The sequence below is a fragment of the Pseudophryne corroboree genome, chromosome 2, assembly GCF_028390025.1.
Source record: "Pseudophryne corroboree isolate aPseCor3 chromosome 2, aPseCor3.hap2, whole genome shotgun sequence".
Taxonomy (NCBI): Eukaryota; Metazoa; Chordata; class Amphibia; order Anura; family Myobatrachidae; genus Pseudophryne; species Pseudophryne corroboree.
Genome location: NC_086445.1, coordinates 489,962,334 through 489,985,253, shown reverse-complemented (window position 1 = coordinate 489,985,253; position 22,920 = coordinate 489,962,334). Strand labels below are relative to the sequence as shown.

Below are 22,920 nucleotides of genomic sequence, written 5' to 3'. Positions count from 1 at the left end.
TGCAAGAAGGTCTGAACTTCTGGCAACACTGCCAATTTCTTCTCGAAGAAAATGGAGAGAGCGGAAATCTGGACCTTAATTGAACCCAGACGTAAGCCCTTATCCACAGCAGCCTGCAGGAAACGGAGGAACCGCCCCAAATGGAACTCTGCAGGCTGATAAGTGCGTGCCTCGCACCAGGAGACATACCTCTTCCAGATATGGTGATAGTGTTTTGACGTCACAGGTTTCCTGGCCTGAACCATGGTAGCAATGACCTTTTTGGAAAAGCCCTTATGAGCTAGGATGTTCCGCTCAACTTCCATGCTGTCAAACGAAGCAGCCTAAGTCCGGGTAGACGAACGGTCCTTGTTGAAGAAAGTCCCTTCTTAGCGGCAGAGGCCAATGGTCTTCTATGGACATCCCCAGAAGATCCATGTACCAAGCTCTCCGGGACCCATCCGGGGCAATCAGGATTGCCTGAACGCCTTGATGTCTGATCCTCTTGAGCACCCGCGGAATCAACAGAATTGGAGGAAATAGGTAGACCAGCCGATACGGACAAGGCAACGTCAGAGCATCTACTGCGCTCTCCTGAGGATCCCTGGTTCGCGAGCAATAGCAGTGAAGCTTCTTGTTGAGGCGAGACGCCATCATGTCGATTTGTGGGCAACCCCACCGGTCGATGATCTGCTGAAACACCTGAAGGTGTAGCACCCACTCTCCTGGGTGGAGATCGTGATGACTCAGGAAATCCGCTTCCCAGTTGTCCAGTCCCGGAATGAAGATCGAGGACAGTGCTCTTGCATTTCTTTCTGCCCAGAGGAGTATCCTTGACACTTCTTGCATGCAGGCCCTGCTTTTTGTCCCTCATTGTCGATTGATGTACGCCACTGCCGTGGCGTTGTACGACTGAACCTGGATCGCCCGATCCTTGAGCAGAGGAAAGGCCTGAATCAGAGCATTGTAGATTGCCCGAAGTTCCAGAATGTTGAACGGAAGTAGGGCTTCGTGGTCTGCCCTGGAACTAAGCCCCTTGGGTGACAGCACCCCATCCTCTCAGACTTGCAGGAGGATCCAATTCTGAATCCCTAAGCTTTGGTCTTCCAGGAGGTTGGGATACTGCAGCCACCACAGGAGTGAAATCCTGGCCTGAGGTGACAGCTGAATCACCCGATGCATCTGAAGATGTGAACCGAACCACTTGCTCAGGACATCCAATTTAAAATGTTCTAGCGTGGAACCTTCCATACTGGATTGCCTCGTACGAGGCCACCATTTTTCCCAACAATCTTATGCAAAAATGGATGGATATTCGAGCAGGTAGGAGAACCATGCGGACCATCTCCCGGAGTGTTCTCGCTTTGTCCTCTGGTAGGAACACTTTCTGTGTCACATAATCCAGGATCATTCCCAGGAACAGGAGCCGCTGAGATGGCTCCAGGTGGGACTTCTGTAAGTTGAGGATCTACCCATGGTGAGACAGAAGCTGAATAGTGCGATCTATATGGAGTAATAGAAGCTCCCTGGATTTTGCCTTTTATCAGGAGATCGTCCAGGTAAGGGACAATCGTGACCACCTGGACTCGGAGCTGGAACATCATCTCCGCCATCACCTTTGTGAACACCCTCGGAGGTGTAGACAAGCCAAAGCCTCGAACTGGTAGTGAGCGTTCAGCAGGGCAAACCTCAGATAAGCCTGATGAGGAGGCCAAATCGGGATATGGCGATAGGGATCCTTGATATCCAGGGATACCAGGAATTCCTGTTCTTCCAGACCTGCAGTCACTGCTCGCAAAGATTCCATCTTAAACTTGAAAACCTTTTTAGGAAAGGGTTCAAGGACCTCAGATTCAAAATTGGTCTTACTGACCAATCTGGTTTCAGCACTACGAACAGATTGGAGTAGTAATCTTGCTCTTGTTGTTGCAGTGGTACTGGAGCAATGACTTGTGACTGAGCCAACTTGTTGATGGCAAGCAGCAGCGTAGCCCGTGTATCCTCCAAAGCTGGTAAGCTTGATTTGAAAAACCGTTGGGAGGAGCACTCCAGCTTGTATCCTTAATATATGAGTTCTCTGACCCAGGCATCCTGGCAGGAACTTTCCCAGATGTGGCTGAAGTGACGTAACTGAGCTCCTAACTCGAGATCCCCTCGGGATGGGCGTGCACCGCCATGCTGAGGTTTTAGTGGAAGCTGAACTGGTGTTCTGTTCCTGAGAGCCGGCAATGGCTGGTTTCTTAGGCATGCCTCTAGCCGCATTGGAGGCACCTCTGGCCCTAGATCGAAATCTGGTGGACTGAAAGGACTGAGTAGATGGTCCTGGATAGGTCCTTCTAGCTGGCGGGGCCCCAGAGAGGAGAAATGTGGATTTCCCACCAGTAACCTTAGAGATCCACGCATCCAGTTCTCCCCCGAAAAGCCATTCCCCTGAAAAGGGAAGACTCCCCACATTGCGCTTGGATTCTGCGTCCACAAACCACTGACGCAACCACAAGGCCATAGCAGTGGTCCTAGCAATGATATTGCCTATCTCCTTTACAGAATCACACAGGACGCGTGCAGTGTCCTGAGTGTGTTTTAGGAGAGTCACTGTAGTAACCAGGGACATATCCCCTGAGAGGCCCTCCTGAATCTGAGTAGCCCACGTATGAATGGCATGGGCCATCCAGCAACCTGCAATGACCGGTCTCTGTGATACACCTGCTGCAGTGTAGATAGACTTCAGCCAGCCCAACTTAAATAGGTCCTCTAATACAGTAGAATCAGGGAAAGTGCTCAGAATCTGAGAGTAAGGCAGGCAATCCACGTTTTTGTGGACCTGAAGAGATGGGGTGATGAGGGACATCCACCCTAGCAGCCAGGTCTGCAACAGCCTGCTGTAATTGCTGAGTTTTATGGGCATTTGCAGTGAGCTGAGATGACATATCACACATAGTTTTGATTGCACCTAGCCAGGAAGGCTCGGGGCCCTCCCCCACAGCCTTCTCAATGATTTGTGAGGACTGACTGCATTGTTATGAAATGGAGCCAGATGACAGAGGGGGAGAATCTGGAGTTACACACATTTGCATAACTTCTGTTTTACCATGATTGCAATCAAAATACAGCCATACACATACACACAGACAAGTATAATGCAAGCCTGCCCTTACTGTATGTGAGGGGGAGACAGAGAGAAAGGCATCAGCACACCCAAACCACCTAGCCCCAGTGAGACTGGTAGTAGTTGTATTCAGTGAAACACTGTATATGTTATAGACATATATATTCCCCATGGGACACAGAATGTGCACAATAGCGGCTCTACCCATGAGATACACCCTGTACCAAGTTTCCAGCATGTTCCTGCTTGTCTGGAGGAGCTGTGTGTGCCTGCTGCTGCTGCTCTATGCAGAGGAAGGCGCCAAAATGCAGCTGAGCCCGCTCTGATAAAGCTTTGCCCCCTGTAATGGCGTCGGAGCTTCAGGGTTATTTATACTGGCAATGTCTCCCAAACAGTGTAAAACATAACATAAACGCAAGTTTTTACTAAACCGCTGCCAGCGTACCCAGGAGGGTCCCGGATGCCTCCCCTGCGTGTCAGCCGCACCTTGAACCGGGCGACCCCCCCTAGCGGGGCCCGCCCATTGTACTCTCCACCAATTTCACCTTCAGGCTAATGTTAGGGGTATGCGGTGTGCTGCAAATGAGACAGCCAAGGCGAAGTGCCCCGCTGAACAAACAACCTCTCAGGACGGTGGTCCTGCAGCGGGAAAGCGGCTCTGACACCTCGCAAAGGTCGGTGACCGCCCCCCTAACTCCCAAGGTGCAGGTATGCTGTTGCACAAACAGCATACCGAAAATAACAAAGATTGAAAATAAACTGAAGAAAAACTCTCTGGAGCTGCAGAGATGTGCATCCTCTCCTGAGGGCACTTTTTTCTAAACTGCCTGTGGGAGGTGGCATAAAGGGGAGGAGCCAGCACACCCAGCTGAAGAAATTTAAAGTGCACTGACTCCTTTGGACCCAGTCTATACCCATCGTACTAATGTGTCCCCAATATCCCTTATGGATGCTAGCGAAATGTTATTGACATGTGGCCCTGTTTTGATACATTTAAATGACGGAAGCAGAGTATACTAAATACCTAGTATTAAGCAAGGTAACAAAGAAAAAGTATAGATGAAATTCCTGAGAAACTATTTACAATTACAAGGGTAACAGTAAAAAAAGATTAATGGAAAAAATAAATTGCCTACTTCTGCTGACCCATTAACCCAGCTCTTAACTCAATTAAGCAGTCTACTCAAGCACAGCAAATAGGCAGCACACAAAACAGTATGCTTAGCTGATTAATCATGGTGCTTACTGGAATTCTGTATCAACATATTTATGTTTAAATCTCACTTTAGGTAACAGAGTAAATCTCTCTTAGATACGCCTTACTGCCTAAAATTATAACAATTATTTTTTATTTATTGTTTTACATCTTGGTCAAGTCTCCTTGATTAACTTTAAGGTACATTACTTTGATGTTTTTGGTTTGAACAAAGTAGCTGCTACATAATATCAGTCTTTTGCTTTGACCATCGGTGGAAGCATATAAACAGAACATGTTTATTGTCTCTACCAACAATATTAGCACATATACAAATAAGCTAGAGAAAAAAAAAATACATAAAAAAAATTCACACCATGCAAAAGCAGATTTAGCTGTACAAGTAATTTAAATGTATAGATACGGTTGCAGATTGTTATGCTCTGTGATACATTTATCATATCTGATTGCTTTGCCAAATGATTGTAATTGTATTCCATTTTTTCCACAATAAAACCACGTTATTTAAAAATAAAATGTACAGTTTCGGTATGAAATTGCAAGAAGGTGCCCTTTATTTCCAAGTACAGTATCTTGCTTTAATAAAAGATGCATGGGATGGGACTTAATAGAAGAGGTGGTTGGTAAGGGCCAAATGCTCTATTTGACATAACGAACCTCGTTGATAACGTAGCAAATTATCACTTTTCTCTACATTATTTGCAAACATCTAACGATTTTACTATTGGCATACTGTTGTATGGGGATGGAAGAGGATTACACACAGGATTACCAGCGGGTATGTATAAATACCTGCAGCAGCTTATGTGGGGGTCCGCGCTGTTCACAAGATCTCATGTTGTTTGCAATGTGCAGTACGGCAGGCCAAAGGCTAAGACACAGCGGGGAGTTTTCAGTGTTATTGATTCCTGCTTCGCCTCAACAAGAGGTAAGATAAATGTCCCTATAGTGTATATACCTCTTAGTGCATCAACTTCTCTTTTCTGCCCAGTGAATCATGCTTACAGTGGAAGATGACCATACACCACTTCTGAGGGGTGGTCTTCAGTATGCTGGCTGTTGGGATCCCGGCGCACAGTATACCGGCGCCGGAATCCCGACAGCTGGCATACTGACACTTTCTCCCTCTTGGGGGTCCATGACCCCCCTAAAGGGAGAGTAAATAGCGTGGGGCGCGTAACGCGCCACCGTGCCTGCAAGGGGCTCATTTGCGCTCGCCCAGCTATCGGTATGGCGTCGGTCGGGATTCCAGAACACCAAATGCTTTTGATGTTCTCCAGCTATTCTTGTAGAATATGCAACATGTTAAGGAAAAGTATATAATTTAGCAGAGATGTAGTCAGAGGTGGGTATCCAATTAGCCACGATAAAACATTGGGTGTAAAAAGACAATATTTGCCGATATTTCGCCAATGTTTTTGTACAGGTTATCCAATTTGGAACCCCCAGAAAAATGCTTATCAGGGCTAACTGGATAGCCCCGGGGATATCATTACCCATGGTAAATGACCGCGGGTAATTGGATATCCCACAGTGAGTCAACATTCAAATTATGGATATTGTAATGTCGACATTATGAACAGGACATTAGGGTTATGTTGCAAATAAGGTGCAGCTAAAATAGGATTGTCAATATTAAGACCATACTGCCCCCACATACAAAGTATCGTCTTTCAGATCATGTAGAAACGTCATACCACACCCAATTAAATGTATGTCCTCTCTACCACCTCAGCAGAGACTGGACAGCACTATGATGAAACATTTGTGGGTTAGTTACTAGAAATGCTCTTACATGTCTCCGGAAAAGCTCAGCATGAGGGGCCAGTGCTTGAGGATCCGCTTCCTTTACAAAGTGCATGACATCATCCACCGACCAGCTGGCTGGATCTTTACTCTGGGTTCTTGAAGATTCCCGTTCAGAGGAGTTAAGATCTGGTCCTGTGGTGGAACTTGCAGCTACAGAGACAGAGATTTGTGTTACAATAAATTAAGAACAAAATAACAAAAAAACCTATGAACTGTATTCTGAAAAATGTACTACAAGAAGCACACTTACACAGTTCCTTTTTCAGATTTTATTGCCCAAACTTCTTCCCTGAATTCATTTATTCATCCTACTGCACATCCTCTCCAACAAAAATGCTGCTTCCTAGGTTCTTATAGTAACTATCCACAATAACCAAATAACACCAATGTCTTTTCATGCAAAAAATATAACTATTATAAATAACCGGTATATCAACTTCAACGTTTTGTAAATATTTTTATTAATTTAAAAAAAAAAGTAAAAAAAAGTAAAATAAAAAATACCTATTGCAGCGTATGCCAATAAAACACATTTGTCTGACTCCAGTAGTAGGCAATATGATCTTTGGATCAATAAGACTTTCATGCTATGTCCATTGATAATGCTCTTTTCTGAGATACTTTAGTGTAAGAAATGGTCATGTCTGTGCTTTTAGAACAAGGTGATTTACATGCACAGTGTGGATCATTTACACTCATGGACAGGTGCAGGGCTAATGATTGTCTGTGATTTCACAAGCCTACGTTTGTGCAAATGCACCTGTATGTGAGGGTAAGCAAATGCATGGAATACAGAGACCATGGAGATACAACAAAGGGTGTGGCAGCCATTTTGGGTCATCAGTTGCAGTATTTTTTTTTTCCTACCCATGAAGGATCCAGCGGAGGCTGCCATTTTAGGTGCACTACATTGGATTACACTGGGCAGAATAGGGAATGCTTGCAACGGATGACATCTAATGAAAGAGATAAAATAATCATCCTTGCAAGTGAATCAGAAACATGTACTTTTCATTGCAGTACTAGTCGAGGTTAACATGTTGGGTGTGCTACATTGGTTACATATAGGACATATAAATATAAGATAACCAGTGAACTAACAGGATACCCCTACATGAATAATTCCATGGTTTGCTCATCCTACCCTTGGAAAGTGCCAGGAAATATACATTTTATTGAAATGCATTCAGACATTAACAGGACCTTTGGATAAGAGGCACCAGAAGTTTGTCTTCAGAAAAGAGTCAATCAATCCTGGGGCTAAACCAATTCTGTTTTGCTCCCTAATGTGATATTTCTGGTAGGAGACCAAGGCACCACTTTTTAATGTGATAAGCGGTTTTTTGATTCTGTTTGCAAGTGCAAAAAAAAGAAATATTAATATATACATATATACATATATATATATATATATATATATATATATATAAAAAAAAAAAAATCAAGAATGCAGCATGCAATATACACAGATAGAGACAGAGTGTGGATGGACTGATCAGTGTGGGCATTCCCGAGGCACTCCATGTTCATTGACGGCGTGTGGACAGATAGGACGCCTGTTTCAGCTGGATCTTTTGCACCCAGCATGGGGTTGATGCAAGCCCCAATACTAATGATTATGGCAGTGCAAAGCATACGCATGAAGGTAAGACTGGCAGGTACTGGCACTAGCATATGGTAGTATGCAGGCTACTGCAAACATACAAATAAGTAGCCATACATGCTTCTGTCTCAGGATCAGGTCTCTATGTGTCTGTGCATATAACAACTACAGTAAATAAAACATATAGTAGCCAGGTTTTGCTCACACGTAAAGAGCATAGATCATCAACTAAGCATCATTCAGAATCATCAATTCATTATGCTGCTACCGGGACACTGCAGCTAACTCGGCCACCTCAGGGTGTTAAGACTTCTGCAAGTTTACCTTCAATCCTCCTGTGCATCCGGTTCCTGCCAGTTTCATAGCAACAGCTGCTTCCTGCTAAGCCTGAGGATGATCTACGTACCAGAGGAGCAGTGTTTGAGGTAGGAGTCACTGGCTGAGGAGAGGCCTGGTAAAATGTTGGTATGCTGCCCACTGAGTGGTACTCAGCAGAGTTTCTTGGTGAAGGACTGGGAGGGGTAACTGTGTTGTGTGTGGAATCCATGAATTCCTCGGAGTACCTGTGATCTTTTGGAGTGTGAGTTTCTTCCACTGGTAATGTTTCAGATGCTGAAGATTCAAGAAAGGGCAGAAATAAAATTGAGTTAGTCTGTATTAGGTCACATATAGTGCTTGCACAGTGCTGTGCATTCAGTGCTAATATCCACTGCTCAGTGACCACTAACTGCAGATGGTCTCCCAGCATTTAAGTAGTGGAAGTGTGTGTTCCCATTTGGGCATTTCTATCAAACACATTTTACTCCCTTGAGGGGCAGTTATTAAGGGCAATTAAGACGACGGTGGTCCCCTAGTTAAGCTATAGAATATATACATTGGTTCTGTATACATTAACACACTTATTTATCTGCATAAATTGTTATGAAAACTATGTTTCTAAGCATTTAGCATATTTAACTCAATAATATTTCCCTGTTCTGTTCTACAGCCGGTAGCTTGAGTAATACAAAGACATACAGTATGCAGGTTTACACAGACTGTCAGTATGTGGCAAGAGTACCCACTGTTGTTAGCGCCTATTGGTACAATGGTACAATGGGGATAAACCACAGTGAAAACACACCACACACACAGTGCACTGCTTAGGTCTGAACAAACACAACTATTTTTAATGAGGTTAAATATTCTTCAATAAATAATACTTCTCAAAACAGTGATTCTTAATTTTGAGAAAATGTAATTAAAAATGTGGGCATATTCTATGCATGTAAAACTTTCCAAAACAGCTCAGCTAGTGCCAGAAGGTTTGGCACCAAAGGCTGTGCTTTTTGTTATTTTTGGAACTTCAATAGACACGATAAAATTTAATGGAATTCTTCCCAGATTTATTTGACAAAACTCCCTTATCATCAACAGTTGCATCCATTTCTAATTATTTCACAAATGGAAAACGTTAGCTGTGGCTGACACAACAAGTTCAAGTCAAATGATATTGAAAGTGTTCTGCCAGTAAAAGCACTAAAAATTGCTTGGTAACAGTGCACCAATCACATCACATGTTCTAATACACCGTAAAAGACCAAAATATATAGTTATTTATTTTTGAAGCATGACAACAAAATTACATTTATGTTTTTGGTTGAACGGCAGAAAATAAACCACTTCCCCGATACCATGAGACTCTCGCTTATGAAGTGTACATTAATGATCATGGCAAGCTACCTTCAGATGGCTGAGCTTCTGTCCTGGGTAACTTCGGAGAAAGTGGAGCTGTGAAAGTGGGAGACTCTTGTGGAAACCTTTTGTTGGTTCTGTCAACAATGTCTTCTTTTGCTTAAAAAAAAGAGAAGCAGTACACTGAGTAAAGCCTCTTACTCAAATAAATCATTTCATGAAACGCCTAACTACCTTACTGTACCTTGAAATGACTAGGCATTACAGGAAAGGTCTAATAAATATTAGTCTATAAAATGTACACTAGCTAATATATATATATATATATTATATCTCTATCTATCTATATATATAGATCTCTATCTATCTATATATATATATATATATATATATATATATATATCTTCATTAAGGTATTGTATGATTTATTTAATCTCAGACTCCAAGTGTGAAACCAGATGGATTAGGGTTAGGCTGCAAGCAAATTAGGAAATTAAGGTTAGGCACTAGGGGAAGGGTTAGAGATCGGAGGTCTGACCCGGAAGTAGCGGTCACATGACTGCCAGGACCCGGAAGTTGTGATGGAGCCACTGCAGCCACCAGGAGATGGTAAGTCACCACTGGCCCACCAGGATGAAATGTCAACATTCTAACATGTTGACATTTCATCACCGTTGACACGATGAATGTCAACATAGCCAATTTCTACATTGTGAACATGTCGACACTGACTGTCAACATTTCGCACCCAACCCTACTTAGCAGTCTGTTCTGTCTTACTGCAGCATTTACACACACAAAAAAGCACATTGGGTACATAGCATAAAACACTATGGAAAATCATGGTGCTACGATTAAAATTAATTTCAAGATTGTCAGGATTGATCATAGTGAATACAGAGTGTAGAATGTAGGATACAATTACCCAGAAGATTTGGTAGTGGTTTCCCCTTTCATTAATTTAAACTCATATGCATCAAAACAGAAAACTAGTATTGTTGCCACTATATCCAGTTTGTTTGCGGTTTCCTTGCTACTATATAGCCCTGCCCTATTGTGGGCTATCCTTGATTACTGCATATGACAATGTTCATGGACTGACTTTTTTTTAAATGTGGAAGCTTAACCAATGAAGGATTGTATTTTTTTTTTTTTTACACTATACACTTTCCCGCATTTGTGCGTGGTTATATATTTAAACCAAAAATGGCTTCAAAATTCCATTTATTTGGTCAAGACATTTTCGGACTCTCTAAAGTGAAATCTTTCATTGAGTGTAGACATAGTTTGAGTATGGTTAGTCAGACTTGGTTACCTGGAAAAAACAAACTGAACAAGAAGGGACTTTGCAAGTCTCTGTTAAATTGACAACTGATTAATTTATTTAGTGGTATCCAAATAACATCAAATTTATAGTGCTACAGGTACTTTGTATGAAATAAAGATACCAAATTATAAAAATCTGGATGGCATCACAATACAGCTCCTGGATCGCTTTGGTTACTTAATAAATAAACCAAAAATATGGCATTTATGTGATTCTTACAGGATTTGCTTCGGTCATAGTCTCCTGGGCTGTGTGCTCCTCCCATATATGGGCTGAATGGCTGGCTACTGAATAGGTTATCACACTGCAGGCTGTGGCACAATTTTTCTAAGAAGCGCAGTACAAATGATGCACTGTTGACTGGTGGTAGATGAACAGAATGTTTCTCACCATCAAAAGAAGCTAGGGGTATAAAAAAACAACAAAAAAAAAAAGAGGAAAAAAAGGGTCAAAATCCAAAGCACTTTATAGTACAGTTATCATAGGTAATTTTAACACTTCATAGCACATGGCGGGTATCCTATTAGCCACGGTAATTGGCTGCACGAAAGAAAAACAGCCTTTTATAGCTATTTTTGGCCAGTGGTCATTATTGGGCTATCCAATTATAGCCCTTTTTTCAGGTGCCCAATTACCCATTTTTGCATGGAAACACATGGGATCTGCGAAAAGCCACGGACCTACAGTATGTGTTTCTGCAGCTGCAATCGCAGAAAAATGGTTACTTATCAGGTGTTTGGCATCGCCTGCCTCAGGTATTCGAAACCAAATCCCAGAAAAGTGCTAGCTCAGGGCTAATAGGATAGCCCCAGGCGAGTCAATTAGCTGTAAATTACAGGACTTAATTGAATACCACCCTAAGGATTAAATAATCAGTAATGTTCTACTGCCATGCTTACTGTATTGCTAATACTGAACTGGAAACACCATTTTTACGTAGAAATTAGTAATATCTTTTGCACTGTGAATGGCAAAGTAATAGGGAGAGCGTACATTTATGAATACACTGAACTATTAATAGTAATGATGACTATGTTTCAAATTACTGTAAAATATTCAGTGGTAACATCAATCTGACAACAGCACTAAGGACTAGAGAAACTTACCAGTTATAACTTCTCCCCCATGATGACCAGACTTCAGAAATCCAAATACGACTTTACAGTGGTGCGCACAGTCCACACAGGCTTGCACAGCCAATTGCAGCACAATATTTACAGGGCTTGGCCCGAAGTGATCTGGTAGTTGTAACACTTTCTTCTTATCCAGATGAGGGCCACAGTTGCCATTTTTGTTGACATAAACACAGACTAGAAATACCAAAACAGTAGCTACTGTAATATAAACCTCATACTTTTATAGAAAAACACTGAAAATCCAGGCGTTAATAATAGGATCAACAATAAAACATACTTTACAAAAATGTAAATTATATTATAATAGGATTTTGATAACCTACCGGTAAATCCATTTCTCCTAGTCCGTAGAGGATGCTGGGGATGACATCAAGACCATGGGCTATAGACGGGATCCGCAGGAGATATGGGCACTCTAAAGACTTTTCATTGGGTGTGAACTGGCTCCTCCCTCTATGCCCCTCCTGGGAACTGTGCCCAGGGAGACTGACATTTCGAGGAAAGGAATTACTTAACTAGTGGTGAAATATCTACCAACTCACACCCTCAACCATGCCGCGCACATGGCATGAACCAAATGCAGCAACATGCTGAAACCAAGATAACACTACTTGTGTAATTCTAATAACTAAACTGCAGGTAAAGTACGCACTGGGACGGGCCGCCCAGCATCCTCTACGGACTAGGAGAAAATAGGATTTTGGTACTTACCAGGTAAATCCTTTTCTTTGAATCCATAGGGGGCACTGGAGTACTCTTGGGATATGGACGGGCGTAGCCGAACAAAGGCACTGAATATTCAAATTTAGGACTCTCCCCCCCTCCATATCCCCAAGTACCTCAGTGTACTGTGCCAGTGTTTTTTACTGAGCGAACAGGATATAGAGAGGATTGACAATGGAGAATTCCTATAACATAACAGACAACCACAAAGTTGACCTGTAACCTTATTGTCAACTAAACAGTTGACACCTTAACCGATAGAACTTTATAATTTGAACCAATCGGTGAAAATGTGTTACCATAAGCTCCTTTGAGCTTAACACCACCCAAGTAAAATTTGTTTACTAAGCTCCCTTGAGCTTAAAACAACCCAGGTAAAACTGCTCTGGGTGGGCGTCCAGTGCCCCCTATGGATTCAAAGAAAAGGATTTACCTGGTAAGTACCAAAATCCTATTTTCTTTATCATCCACTAGGGGTCACTGGAGTACTCTTGGGACGTACCAAAGCTTCCCTCGTGGGCGGGAGAGCTGTTTGATACTTGTAACAGTAGGCAGGCCAAAGCTGAATGCTGATGGCGCCACCATTCATAACGTGTAAACGTGCACAAACGTGGTGCACTGAAGGCTATGTAGCCGCGTCATAGACGCTCCACGACCCGCTGGGTCTGACATTCCCACAGAACCTGTGGGATGAACTATTACTGACGTAGGCGATTGTAACTTAGCCTTAAAGTAAGCCTGACTTGTAGTCATTATTATCCAACTGGATAATGTCTGCTGAGAAACTGGCTAACCCCAGTTTGCAGTATTATATAGAACAAACAACGTATTTATATCACGTAATGTAGACGTTCGGTACATATATAAACGCGTAATGCGTGTACCACATTCAGAATTCTAGAATGTGCTGTCCCCACAGGAACCACTATTGGTATATTGATGTGAAGAATACGAAAGCGGATTTCGTCCGAAGATCTGCTTTGTCATGAGAAAACTTAAATACGGTGGCTTGGAATACAAGGCACCCAAATATGAAAACAAAACCCTTGCCGAAGCACCCTTGCCGAAGGCAAGGCTAGAAGAAAAATGTTTTCCAAAGTAAGAAACTTAATTCTCATTTGTTGTAAAGGTTCAAAAAATATGAAACTTAATTCCCCTTTGTTGAAAGGGTTCCAAAATATGAAAACTGTAATAAATCTGAACCCAACCTCAAATCGCCTGGCGCTGTAGGTGGGATAAATAGAGTCTGAACTTTGGTGACACCTTGTAGAAAGATGTTTACAGACGCAAATAGAGGCAAACGTCTTTGAAAATACGTTTACCACACAGATACCTGCACTGTTAGTGCAGATGAACGCAGTTTTCCATCCCATCCCGTTTAACCGAATACGGGTACTTGAAGTATGATGTTGGAAACTTCCGAGGTTTACAACCTATGTAAGCACACGAAATTTTTTAATAATGAGCTGCCTTAAGCGGCTTACTATTTCGTTACATGGTTGGTATAACCGATACTGTAATGCTCTATTTTCTAAGAGGGCGGTTTGAACCCTCACCCCGTCAACCGCAGCTGCGGTACACAGATAATAGGTATACAGATAATAGGTATATAGGTAACTATGGATAAAAGAATGTTCCCTGATGTAACAGGTTGGACGTATTATGAGAGGGCTAAGATCGTGTGCAAGTATTCCTTGAAAATTCGAGAAGCAAACTTCTCCGAAACCCATGAGCTACCACCAGTATGACTGTGACGAACTGTCTTCTGATCCGTTTTGGCAACGGAGAGAGAAGCGGAAAATGGTGGAGCCAGATACACGATGCTGAATGACCCCATGAATGTGAGAGATTTCACCGCCACTGCCCTTGTGAACTGTTTTGTACACCTACTGAGCTTTTGTAATTGTGGCGAGATGCCATCATGTATACTTGAGGACAACCCCCTTCTGTGGACTCACATATGAAACACCTCTGGATTTAATGTCCAGTTTTCAAGATCCAAATCCTGACGGGTGAGATCATCTGTCTAACAGATGTCCACTCACTGATTGATCTCTTGACATTTTCACCTAATGGCGTTCTGAGCCATTGAAGATTTGAGTGACCTGCTGCATTGCCATGCGGCTTCTTGGTTCTCACTGGTTGTTGTGTATACAACTGGCGTTGCTTTGTTTGACTGCTTAAGGCCAGCGTGATCTAGGCATGAAAAAACAAAATTACATGAAACTCACGGTTGTTTCTCTCCACGGAAATCTTTAGTAAAAAGCGAAAGATGTATTCGTTCTGAAGAGAAACCAGAGTCTATGCCTGGTCAGACTGAAAGCGAATCATTTATTGCATTGTAAAATGCACAGAGTTCTAGGACATTTATCGACAGCAATCTGTCGTGTTTTAGAACCTTTGAGTTGATTTTAACTACAAATCCTGACTCTCTGTGACTGTCGTCCAGAGTATAAGCACCCTTGTCCCTCTGTGGAAAACGCGAGTGAATGGTGGCGAACTAAATTGAAAACACATCTTTATTCTTAATAGATGAATACACCAATGTACCGCTAGAGTGCGTGTACTTTTGTTCTTGCTGGTGTAGTAGGTAAAAGTCTTTGACTTACCATATTTATAATCTTACCTAGGAATTGACATCGTTTAGACAGACTTAGATGCGATTGTTTTCGAACTTGATCTGCTACCGCAGTATACTTTAGTAGCGCAAGTTAGAAGAACTTTGTTGATACATAGTTCTTATGTGAGATGAGCTATGATCCCAACATCACTTTGGTAAATACCGGAAGCGATAAGCAACGGTAGAAATGAAATGGGTAATGGTTGTGGCGATTTGCAAACGCTAGAACCTGTGATGAAGAAACCGGACTGGGTAAATACGCATTGTGAATTTCAAATGCAATTATGCAATTTTGTGGCTGCAAAAAGCAAATACTAACTACAGAAAATCCATTTTCTAACTGTAGTAAATGACTTGCTGATTGATACTGCAACGGAGCTGTTTGGTTTTGCTCAAACAGAGGGGAATAAGTAACTCTGACTCTGTTGGCGTACTATTGGCTGGTTTATAAACCAGCAAAGACTAAATGACATATTGCCAAACCGTTCGACAGAATCAGTTTTGTACTTTAAGCTGTAAATAGCTGAGACATATATGAGTTGAAGTCATGAAATCTCGCAAAAGTAACATGTAAAGACGCGCTTCCACAATTATAAAAGAGGTCATCAAACCACTGGCTTGCTGACTGTGACGTCCCTTCGTTACAAAGCGTGACTGTTTGTTATAAAGGGTTAAAATGCCGTTACAAGTATATTATTTTAGGAGCAAACAAGCTCTGGCCTTGTCGCGCTTAACTAGCGACAATGAAAATAACCGGCGTTAGCAGAAGCTTAACAGATATACTCTGCAGCTTCTTTTAACAGTGATCGTCATGGTTTCATACATAGATTCTAGTGACCCAACTGTATCTTGGGTTTTTGTAATGTTTGACAGAAACGCATCTTCCAATGGTGGATCGCGTCCTTTTGGAAACGATTATGTATGGTTGTCCAAAACCCCGCACTATTCGGTGTGAGATTTGACATAGAATCGTGCATTAAATTATAAGACCAGTGACATAAACCCTTTGGTATCCAAAGGGAAATTGGCCCTTTGTAAAGACTGTCTTTTGTTAGAGCTGGCAGAGTCATTTCGAGACTCCGATTACCGCTCTTTTAATTTGAAATGCCAATGTTAACATAGGTTTCTTAAAAAAAATAATTAAATATTTTTAGTCTGCACTAGAGCCTTATTCGCTATGTAGACAGACATCATAATCGGCAACAGACAGACACTTGCACGACTTAATGAAGTTATTATATGGCATATATATATATATATATAAATATGTTATTGCTGAACAGCATATTTATCTCTACGGAAATCTTTAGGAAACTAAAGTGTTCTTTATGTGAAAAGTAGTTCACATGGCATATGAAACCCGAACCAAATTCCTACTAACACCCCAGCGCCTTCTGGTGGCTTAAAGATGTAGGGCAGGAATGTTCTAGCATTATCCTGAACTAAAAATTCCCACTAACACCCCTGCGCCTCCTTGTGGAGTAGAGGTGTATGGCCGGAATGTTCTGGAATTATAACTGGAAACACAGCAATGATTAAAATGGCCGCCATGCCATGTTTTCACATAAAATCACCGTACAGGTTATTTGCTGCAGTTTTAATATATAGGCTTAATAGCCTATTATACAGATTATACAATGATAACACAGGTGTAGGATACAGTAAAAATACATGAATTTAGTTATCCATTACACTGCCTGCAGTTAATGTTATTATCTTGCAGCCTTAACAGAAAATAACAGAAAACATGGTTAAACGTGGAATAGATTATGCCACTGATAGCCTATTGCAAACCAAAGCCTCATATATATATATTATATATATAAATTGCTTAAACATATAATCACAGTTTATACTGATATCAGACACAGTTCTGGCAGCAAAAATCTTCATTATATATTATATATATAACATGTATAATCACAGTTCTGTGATATTATAGCCCCTGACACTGTATAAAAATCGCTTTGCTGCTTGTGTCTATTTTTAACCCATGCAGCCTTTGCTGCTGCTATGGGCATTACTTCCCCTCCCCCATCCCCATGTTACCTGCAGCGTACGGGTATCGGGTGCAGGGAGAGGAGGAGAACGCTGTATATAGCGCCGGGGAGCCGTCCGGAAGAGCGGGCGGCGGCGGGCCTTCCAACAATAGTACCCAGTTTCTGTGTCCGGCATCAGCATGCGGTGACTGGAAGAGCGGCCGGCGTCCGTGAGTGACGTGCGGCCGCTCGTTAACACACGGGAGACTCTCGGCGGCGCCTCTGTATTGGTGCCGGTCCATCAGCGCAGTGAGAGCGGCCGGCGTCTGAGTGACGTGCGGCCGCTCTTTAGCACACGGTAAAGTCTCGGCAGCGTGCACAGTGAGAGCGGCCGGCGTCTGAGTGACGTGCGGCCGCTCTGTAGGGTAGTTAAGCAGGAACCCTTCAGCGGCGTGCTTAGCGGCGGGTACAGTGAGAGCGGCCGGCGGCTGAGTGACGTGCGGCCGCTCTGTAGGGTAGTTAAGCAGGAACCCTTCAGCGGCGTGCTTAGCGGCGGGTACAGTGAGAGCGGCCGGCGGCTGAGTGACGTGCGGCCGCTCTGTAGGGTAGTTAAGCAGGACCCCTTCAGCGGCGTTACAGTATAACATCACACACAGTAGGGCGGCAGCGTGCGCTGACCGCCCTGACACCCATACCTTGTGCCGTTTTCATCCTGGCTGTGACGAGCTTCTTTTGTGACGGGCTTTCTGTAAGCTCCTTGCAGCTGTAGCTCTTCCAGCTCTTTGTCTCATCCTGGCTGTGCCGGAGCTTCTTTCTGTAAGCTCCGTTCAGCTTGCAGGAGACAGTGGCTGCCTGTGGCTGTGAGGGTGCTCTTTGTGAGGACCGACACGCCATGCGCTCCTCTTATAGCGCCTGTGGCTGTGAGGGTGCTCTTTGTGAGGACCGACACGCCATTCGCTGCCCGTGCAGCGGCACTATCCCGGACCCATGTTTTTCCAGAAACTGGGAAGGGATGTGCTAAGTGTAAAAATAAAAATTAAAAATAAAAATTAAAAAATAAAAATCCAAGTGTGGTTATACCACAAGCCTATGTTCGTGCTGTGAGCACCGAAAAAACACTGGCACAGTACACTGAGGTACTTGGGGATATGGAGGGGGGGAGAGTCCTAAATTTGAATATTCAGTGCCTTTGTTCGGCTACGCCCGTCCATATCCCAAGAGTACTCCAGTGACCCCTAGTGGATGATAAAGAAAAGGATTTACCGGTACGTTCTCAAAATCCTATTTTCTCATACGTCCTAGAGGATGCTGGGGACGACATTAAGACCATGGGGTCTATACCAAAGCTCCAGTACGGGCGGGAGAGTGCGGATGACCCTGCAGCACCGATTGACCAAACGTGAGGTCCTCATCGGCCAAGGTGTCCAACTTGTAGAACTTAGCAAATGTGTTTGACCCTGACCAAGTAGCTGCTCGGCAAAGTTGTAATGCCGAGACCCCCCGGGCAGCCGCCGAGGATGAGCCCACCTTCCTAGTGGAGTGGGAATTTACCGATGTCGGTAACTGTAATCCAGCCGTAGTATGAGCTTGTTGAATCGTATTTGTAATCCAACGTGCAATAGTCTGCTTGAAAGCAGGACAGCCAATCTTGGTGTGATCATACAGGACAAATAGAGTCTCTGTTTTCCGTATACGAGCCGTTCTAGCAACATAGATTTTCAAAGCTCTAACATCATCTAGAGATTATGAATCAGTGAATGTGTCAGTAACTACTGGCACTACAATAGGTTGGTTTATGTGGAAAGATGAAACCACCTGCGGAAGAAAATGTTGACGAGTCCTCAACTCTGCCCTATCTTCATGGAAGATCAAGGAAGGGCTCTTGTGAGACAAGGCCCCCAATTCAGACACCCGCCTTGCGGATGCCAAAGCCAAGAGCATCACCACTTTCCAAGTGAGAAATTTCAGCTCTATCTTTTGTAGAGGCTCAAACCAATCCGATTGAAGGAACCGCAATACCACGTTAAGGTCCCATGGTGCCACTGGAGGCACGAATGGAGGCTGGATGTGCAGAACTCCTTTCATAAAGGTCTGAACCTCTGGAAGAGAGGCCAATTGTTTCTGGAAGAACACTGACCAGGCCGAAATCTGGACCTTGATTGATGCCAATCGGAAGCCCGCCTCCACACCATCCTGCAAAAAATGGAGAAAACGTCCTAAGTGAAATTCTTCCGTAGGAGCTTTCTTGGATTCACACCAAGATACATATTTTCTCCAAATACGGTGGTAATGTTTTGACGTTACTCCCTTTCTGGCCTGAATAAGGGTGGGGATGACCTCCTCGGGAATACCCTTCCTGGCTAGGATACAGCGCTCAACAGCCATGCCGTCAAACGTAGTCACGGTAAGTCTTGGTACACACACGGCCCCTGCTGCAGCAGGTCCTCTCGAGAAGGAAGAGGCCGAGGATCTCCTATGAGTAACTGCTGAAGATCTGGGTACCAAGCCCTCCTTGGCCAGTCTGGGACAATGAAAATTGCTCAAACACTTTTTTTTCTTATGATCCTGAGTACTTTTGGGATCAGCAGAAGTGGAGGGAAGACATACACTGACGGAAACACCCACTGGGTTACCAGTGCATCCACTGCTACTGCTTGAGGGTCTCTCGACCAGGAACAGTATCTCCAAAGCTTCTTGTTGAGACGCGACGCCATCATGTCTATTTGAGGAACTCCCCAAAGACTTGTCACCTCTGCGAAGACTTCTTGGTGGAGGCCCCACTCTCCTGGATGGAGATCGTGTCTGCTGAGGAAGTCTGCTTCCCAGTTTTCTACTCCCAGAATGAATATTGCCGACAGAGCTTGTAGATGTTTTTCTGCCCAGCGGAGGATTTTTGTCGCCTCTGCCATTGCCACTCTGCTTTTCGTTCCGCCCTGCCTGTTTATGTATGCGACTGCTGTTACATTGCCCGCCTGGATCTGCACGGGATGGTCTTGAAGAAGATTTACCGCTTGTTGAAGGCCGTTGTAAATGGCTCTTAGCTCCAGAAAGTTTATGTGAAGGCAGGCTTCCTGTTGTGACCAACGTCCCTGGAAGTTTTCTCCCTGAGAGACTGCTCCCCAGCCTCGGAGACTTGCATCCGTGGTTACCAGGACCCAGTCCTGAATCCTGAACCTGCGTCCCTCTAGTAGGTGAGAGCTGTGTAACCACCACACGAGCGAAATCCTGTTTTTTGACGACAGGATTATCTTTCTGTGCACGTGTAGGTGTGACCCCGACCACTTGTCCAACAGGTCCCACTGGAATACTCTGGCATGGAACCTGCCAAACTGTATGGCCTCGTAGGTCGCCACCATCTTCCCCAACAATCGAATGCACTGATGGATCAACACACTGGATGGTTTCAATATCTGTTTTACCATTTTCTGGATTTCCAGAGCCTTTTCCAGCGGAAGAAATACTCTCTGAACTTCTGTGTCCAGAATCATCCCGAGGAAAGACAACCTTGTCGTCAGTTCCAACTGTGACTTTGGGTAATTTATAATCCACCCGTGTTGTTGGTATTGACAGAGAGAGTGATATGTTTTGTAACAACTGCTCCCTGGATCTCGCTTTTATCAGGAGGTCGTCCAGATAAGGAATTATATGGACTCCTTTCTGACGCAGGAGAACCATCATCTCCGCCATCACCTTGGTGAATACCCTCGGCGCCGTGGAGAGACCGAAAGGTAACGTCTGAAATTGGTAATGGCAATTCTGAACCGCAAATCTCAGATAAGCCTGGTAAGGAGGATAAATGGGAACATGCAGGTAAGCCTCCTTTATGTCCACCGACACAAAGTAGTCCCCCTCCTCCAGACTGGCAATCACTGCCCGAAGTGATTCCATCTTGAACTTGAACCTTTTTAGGTAACAATTCAGATCCTTTAGATTTAGGATCGGTCTGACCGAGCCGTCTGGATTCGGAACCACAAAGAGGCTTGAATAAAAACCCCTCCCTTGTTGTGACAACGGTACCAGGACTATGACCTGGTCTTGACATAATTTTTGGATTGCCGCTGTTACTGCTTCTATTTCTGATGGAGAAACTGGCAAGGTCGATTTGAAAAATCGGCACGAGGGAATGTCTTGAAACTCCAGCTTGTACCCCCTGGAATACTATTTGCAACACCCAGGGATCCAGGCCAGTCAGAATCCAATCCTGGCTGAAGAGTCTGAGACGTGCCCCCACCCGAGCGGCCTCCCGCAAGGGAGCTCCAGCGCCATGCTGAGGATTTGGCAGAAGTAGGGGTAGACTTCTGCTCTTGGGAACCTGGAGCCGCTGTGAGCTTCTTTCCCCTTCCCCTACCTGCAAAGAAGGAGGAACCTCTCGTCTTTTTGTATTTATTGGGCCGAAAGGACTGCATTTGCGGGTGATAGGTCTTTTTTGCCGGTGCAGGCACAGAGGGCAAAAATGTCGACTTACCTGCGGTAGCCGCCGAGACTAACGCATCCAGGCCATCGCCAAATAAGGCCTCACCTTTATATGGGAGAGCCTCCATGTTTCTTTTGGAATCTGCATCCGCTTTCCACTGTCGAATCCACAACGCCCGCCTAGTCGATACTGCCATGGTAGCGGCTTGAGAACTCAAAAGTCCAATATCCTTCATTGCTTCCAGCATGTAGGCGGCAGCGTCCTTGATATTCCCTAATTTATGGAGTATCTCATCTTTATCAATCGTGTCAATTTCTGATGACACGCTTTCTGACCATTTTTCAATAGCGCGACTCACCCATGCGCAGGCAATAGTGGGCCTAATCAGTGTACCATTGGTAACATAAATGGATTTCAATGTCGTTTCCATTTTGCGGTCTGCCGGCTCTTTAAGAGAAGCCGTGCCAGGAGCAGGGATAATTACATTCTTTGTCAACCTGGAAAGTGCACTGTAACACAGGGGGTGACTCCCACTTTTTCCTGTCCTCAGCCGGGAAAGGGTAAGCTATGTGAATCCTTTTGGGAATACGAAATCTTTTATCAGGATTCACCCACATCCCTTCAAACAGAGCATTTAGTTCGTGTGAAGGCGGGAACGTGACTTTGGACTTCTTTTCCTTACATAAATACGCCTTCTCCTGAGGTACAGGAGTGGTTTCTGTAACCTCCAACACGTCCCTTACAGCCACAATCATATATTGTATATTTTTTGCCAATTTATGATCTCTCTCTCTGGATTCACTATCGTCGACACGAGTCAGAATCCGTGTCGGTATCAGTGTTTACAACATTTGCAAATGGTCTCTTATGTGACCCAGAGGGGCCGCCCGCATAAGGAATAACAGCATCCTGAAAAATCACATCTTCCACAGATTTTCTCCAGCATGCAGCCTTAGATTCAGACTTATTAAATCTACGGTTAATCAGATGCAAACTGTCACGTATCTCTTTCACCCATGCAGGCACTTGGTGTGCCGGTAGCACCACCACATTACAACTCCGGTTCACAACACCAGCACCAGGATTCCCTGTGAACACAGAATATCCACAGCCAAATAGCGCCTTTAAACAGTAATTCACACTATTAAATGCACCACAATCGCTTTGTGCCCCCCCCTTAATAGCACCCTGTACTTGTCAGAAGTGGAGGAGAGGACCAACGTGTTCTCTGCAGCCTGAGAGAGAGAAAATGGCGCTGAGTAGTGTGCTGGCTGCCTGAGGAAGAAGCTCCGCCCCCGCAATGGCGCATCCGTACACTCATATAAACACTGTAA

At 44.0% G+C, this 22,920-nt stretch overlaps 1 protein-coding gene and 1 non-coding gene across 9 annotated transcripts in view; both read right to left on the bottom strand.

The window, feature by feature from the left end:
* Positions 1-22,920, bottom strand: part of LOC135030212 (sex comb on midleg-like protein 2) — a 377,407-nt gene that overhangs the window by 19,868 nt on the left and 334,619 nt on the right. For 6 of the 8 annotated variants that reach the window (XM_063953917.1, XM_063953919.1, XM_063953915.1 and 3 more), the window contains 5 exons: positions 11,821-12,024; positions 10,934-11,116; positions 9,436-9,546; positions 8,038-8,325; positions 6,097-6,260 (listed from right to left, as the gene is read on the bottom strand). In XM_063953917.1, the coding sequence (XP_063809987.1) occupies positions 6,097-6,260; positions 8,038-8,325; positions 9,436-9,546; positions 10,934-11,116; positions 11,821-12,024 (950 nt within the window). The remainder of the gene's footprint in view (positions 1-6,096; positions 6,261-8,037; positions 8,326-9,435; positions 9,547-10,933; positions 11,117-11,820; positions 12,025-22,920) is intronic. The other 2 variants (XM_063953921.1, XM_063953923.1) reach the window with 2 other exon arrangements.
* On the bottom strand, positions 14,757-14,876 carry LOC135054128 (U5 spliceosomal RNA). Its single transcript, XR_010243376.1, has one exon. It is a non-coding gene; the product is annotated as a U5 spliceosomal RNA (small nuclear RNA).